A 5,501-nucleotide genomic window follows, 5' to 3' on the forward strand; every position below is an offset into this window, starting at 1 on the left:
AGCAGAAGCAGCGCATGCGCAATGCTAATAACAGCAGCTCCAACGGAAGTAAAATGGAGAAAAAACGAGTCTATAGTTAAGTTTTCTTGTGAATTGTATTTGTACACCACACACCTTAATATTATACTACTCAGAATATTGACCGAATGTATTCTGACCTTGTTTTCTGTTGCCCAGATACTGTACAAATCAATTATAGTTCAAGAAGTATACACGTAAAAATTTCACGTTTTCATTTATAACATTAATGTTCAACAACACTTGATGATCTGACGTGCAGAGTACATTTCGTATGTTGTAGGTCATTTCATAGTAAAATTATCCCGGGAAAATGGAGTTTTCGTTGCCTTCAGCAATCTGTTTCAGTAACGAAAAACCTTCTAAAGATGTATATAACTTCAACTCAGTATAACACTAACTGTCATTGTATATTTCACTATCTAAGGATCTCTTATCTGGACTGTACTTACAAAGGAAAAACAACAACAGTATTTTCAAGTTACAACTGACATCTTTCTCAGAAGTTATGACATGAGTGAGTTCATTCCCAGAGGTTAAGTACAGTTGACTTCTTTCTCAGAAGTTATGACATGATTGAGTTCATTCCCAGAGGTTAAGTACAGTTGACTTCTTTCTCAGAAGTTATGATATGATTGAGTTCATTCCCAGAGGTTAAGTACAGTTGACTTCTTTCTCAGAAGTGATGATATGATTGAGTTCATCCTCAGAGGCAGAGGCGTCGGAACCAGGAGTGCTAAGAGTATTGTACTAACCCCCACTTTTACATATTTGACTCGCATAGCAACTGTAACTTACATTATTACACAAAAAAGTACCCGTCCCCAGTGACGGGAAGAGTTTAAGGACTTTTAAATAGTTAATTGTATTGCACCCTTGATTTCACTCAGAGCCAAAAGCTCTCAGCTACTTATACCACCTACTGCGAAACGTAATTGTTGAATATGTCAGTCATGCTAAGAGTTACTCAACAATAACATACGGTAAATCTACATTTTTATTCTTTACGTAACGCCACATTTTGAAATATGAATGATAGTGTGATTAATTACTGACAGTTTAGTGTAGAATATCCTGCTTGCGAAATAAAATTTGACAATAACATTATTCATGCCTGTTTTCCTATAATTTCGAAGGTGAAGGTTGAGCTTTGCCTGCGTGTACAGCTTTTCAAACGGGAGACAGACAGATACCACGGTTCGCAATATATATATATACGATATTAATTTTCTGGGGGGCAAGTCCCCAAACCCTCCTAGATTGAGTTACCTTTGGCAGAACGGGAGCTATTTTTACTTTCAATCTCTCATTGTAAAATCTGCATGTCTAGACAAGCACCCTACTTTGCAACTCCTTCCTGCACCACTGCTCAGAGGTTAAGTACGGTTGACTTCTTTCTCAGAAGTCATGATATGAATGAATTTATTGTCAGAGGTTAAATAAGTACAGTTGTCTTCTTTCTCAGAAGTCATGAAAAGATTAAGTTATTTCTCAGAGGTCAAGAAATGATTGACTTCTGAAGTTCAGATACCATGTCTACTGTAATCCGCCAACAATTAATAATTACTCGTTTGAAAGATATGAACCTCTGACACAGGACAGTCAATTGTTGCTTACTACTTAATTGTTAAATACAGAGTATATAAAAATATTTATTGGTAAACGTAAATAACTGATATTGGTGTTTTTAGTTCAATCGTGCATTTGTAAGAAAAATATGTTTAGTTTATAATATCTAATATTCTCATGTCTTCTACTGCGCGAGTATTGTTGGTTGTTTGATAAAGAAATAAATACAAAACAGAAAATTATTTTTCGCACGTGCAATGTTGATTATTAAAAATATTTCCCGAATTCTATACCAGACTTCCCTTTGTTAGCTATTACGTAACTCTTACGTATAAGTTCCAACAAACTAATAGTCGCTATTGCCAGTGTCACGTGAACCTCTCGACCCACCGACCCTCTTTCACGTGACCTCAAGCATATATTACATTTCTCAATACGGCTTGGCTAAGGCCTTAATTGTACGCGTTAACAGCCCTTTATTAAAGGGAAGTGCTATAGAACTATTAACAAAATGCACAAGGTTTGAAAAAATATTACGTCTTTTAAATATTAATTTAGAATCAAATTAGTATAATATTTTCCAAAGTAAATGTATGTATATATGCTTTTATAACATACATTTAATATTTTCAAAACTTTGAATTTCTTATGAAGAAAATTCATCATAGTATTAACGATCTATGATGAATTATCTGGTTGTGTGAAACATCTGTGAACTTGTGAAGTCGCAAATGTTACAAATAAGTACTTCAATTCATCATAGTATTAACGATCTATGATGAATTGTCTAATTGTGTGAAAATCTGTGAACTTGTGAAGTCGCAAATGTTACAAATAAGTACTTCAATTCATCATAGTATTAACGTTCTATGATGAATTGTCTAATTGTGTGAAAATCTGTGAACTTGTGAAGTCGCAAATGTTACAAATAAGTACTTCAATTTACTTAAATATCGTACAATTTCAATGTCTACTGTACATCTGATGAAACATCACATATTTCTACCTCATCAGCATAGAATTAGATAAAAAATTTCTTAAAAACTTCAACATAACTATTGACAACTTTCCTCAAATGCTACAGGTGTTCTCTCATCTTAGTACATTGTCTATTAAGTTAATTTTCGTTATACTTCATATCATACCTGTCTTGGGTAATTACAATATCGAGAGAAAAATAATCAAAGTTTTCAATTGCAAGCAATGAAATTAAATTAGCATTTTCTTAAATTACCCATCACTTAAACTTGCAAAAAAATTGGAAATCGACTTACGTTTCATTCGATCCGAGTCATGATAAAGTAATTGTTGCTCATTCTTAGTCCAGTCACCAGCCTGGTGGGCCACGAGCACCAGGTTGTCGGGGGCTTCCATGTGCCCTTACGTCCCCTTGAGTGTTACTCCTTTACCACAAAAAATAACCATGGAATATTAGGAGGACACGCATAAGTCGTATTACTTACTAGATGTTAAATGAAGTACCACTCCTTACATTTGAAATCAAATGTGGAAAGTGACTTCAATCACCAGATTTAAATCACTTTTAAACGTTTTTGTTGTTGTTGTTGTTGTTTTTCTTTCACTGATAATATACAAAACAAGTTGTGCCACTAACCTCAACCTGCTACCCCACCCCCTAGATGAACGTCTGCTTTGGCTTCACCGAAACTTTATTGATCCTACTCAAAACATCGCCATGCTGTATTGGCTGGCGTTCTCAGGCAAACAACTACTCAAAGCAAAATACTGCGGAATAAGTCCTGACGTAAATACCTCCAGGACAACATAAAACAATGACTTAATATTGAATTCAGCACATTATATTACTTCCAAAATTGTATTACACCGTCCTTAGCTTTCGGAATATGCAAATTAATGTTCGAAAGATCCCTAAACACAATATTTCGGTAATTTTCGATATTTCACCAAAGATTGAACGTTGCCCATGCTTTAGAAATGTTATCGCTCTGGAAAGTCTGTAGAGAACCACTGTTGTTTTGTATATTCTGAAGTTACAAGAAATATCTTGACAGGAAAGACAACAACTCTTACCAGGATAATCTTCGCATTGGTTCTTTTCCCATGTAGTAAATATCCGAAGAATTCAACGCACAAAGCTGCGATGCAAAATTATATAAACACGAAAGTTGGCTTTCCCGTACAGCTCAAACGCCCTCAACCTCAGCTGATCACAGCTGACGTTACCATAGAGTATCTTGCCGCCATGGAACTATAAACATGGCGTTTGCGCTCAGCTGGCAGTCTGGTGCACACATGCAACGAGAAGCGCGTGACGAGGTTAAATATCACTTCGTAAAAATGATACCGTACTATTTAAAACTCACAATTAGAACAATATCGCAATCACGCTGTAACTGCAAGTCACTTATTAACTTGAGAGAACAATAAAAATCACGAAAATGATCAGAAACCTTACTCTATCTACAGCACAAGTACCACCTCAAAAGCCCATCGAAGTAGAATTACTTCTCTGATTCAAACATGGGGGGCGGAGCTTAGCGGCCGTGCTTCGTTGCAGCTTAGGCTCTCGCAGTAACGCGTCTGCTTATTGGCCTTCTGTACTGCTTGCGACAGGTCAAAGGTAGCCGACAAATTTGCCGACAAAGTGTGCGTCGCTAGAGGGCGCAATAGGAAAATGTGTTCAATGAAACTCGAGAGGGGCATACATAAAATTGCTGATTGGAAATCATTCCACCTGAATCTATGTGCTTACATATATATAGGAGAGAATTGGGGTAGAATAAGCAGACTACAAAACTACCGAAACGGTTGCTTACTGTGAATTATAACGGTGCTTTGTGGATCGCGATTACAAACAACTATTATGGTAGCTTAAAACTGGATTACACGAATGCTAAATGGCTCTAGAGATCAAGTAAGTCTGAATTTTACACATACTTTGTTGTATTTTTACTTGCTATTCTTATTCTGTAAAACGTTGACCAGTGCAGGATCGTGTAATATTATAATCACTACTACCTCCTACCCGCCCCCCCCCACCCCCAAAAAAAATAGAAGAAATATGAGTCTTAATATTTCCAAAATCGTTTTTTCAAAGCTACAAATGTCATCACACTATCACGTAAAAATTAATTTCTTATTCGCAAAAGTTCCTGGACGTCTATACTTGCATGCACGGATGGTAATGGTAATTACAATGACACGTGTAGTCATGAAGGATACGAGGAGTTTGGATATTAGTTATTACGACCAAAAACACCAAGGATAGACCATTCTTTCAATGTGTTACACACGATTTGCTATTATTGTTCTTGATTTACCTTTCAAAAATCCTGACAAACAACTCGATAAATGTATATCTCATATGTATATTAATTGAAATCTTCCTTTAACTGTTAGCAGATAAAATAAAACTTTAGTAGGCAAACCAAAGACTTTGCGATGCATAAGGAACTGTTTTAAGGATTTTTCTTTTACGATATTATTTTAGCGTTGCACGGAATCGCGTGAGCTGTCTTAAGCATGTGTCACTTTATATAACCGCAGACATGTTTTTGTTATTATAAACTTGATTTACCGGTTATGTTAACATTTTCTTTTTATATAACTAACTGTATGGCCAGAAAGGAAGTACAATAAGTGTAGGCTGTGTCTGCCATTCTGCAAGTTAACAGTTTTAAAACATAATTTGCCCGGATCTGACGCAAAAACAAAATGGAAACTATTGATGGGTGTAAAAAATTACAAAAAATCTAATGGAGTAATAAACTTACTTGAAATAAAATAAATTTAAAACTAAATAGAAATGGAAACAGTTCAGTTACAATAATTAACTAGATATATATATATAATACATTTGTATAACGTATTTGCGGAAGTATAGTTTGTAAAATGTGAATATAAAATGAATCTTTAATGATCTTGATGTTGTA

At 35.2% G+C, this 5,501-nt stretch overlaps 1 protein-coding gene across 1 annotated transcript in view; it reads right to left on the reverse strand.

The window, feature by feature from the left end:
- Positions 1-4,065, reverse strand: part of LOC106471635 (serine/threonine-protein kinase minibrain-like) — a 74,419-nt gene extending 70,354 nt beyond the window's left edge. Inside the window, exon 1 of the mRNA XM_013932250.2 lies at positions 2,862-4,065. Coding sequence (XP_013787704.2) covers positions 2,862-2,961 — 100 coding nt within the window. The 5' untranslated portion in view covers positions 2,962-4,065. The remainder of the gene's footprint in view (positions 1-2,861) is intronic.
- Positions 4,066-5,501: the final 1,436 nt, after the last annotated feature.

This window comes from Limulus polyphemus, unplaced genomic scaffold (assembly GCF_000517525.1).
Source record: "Limulus polyphemus unplaced genomic scaffold, Limulus_polyphemus-2.1.2 Scaffold4748, whole genome shotgun sequence".
Classification (NCBI taxonomy): Eukaryota; Metazoa; Arthropoda; class Merostomata; order Xiphosura; family Limulidae; genus Limulus; species Limulus polyphemus.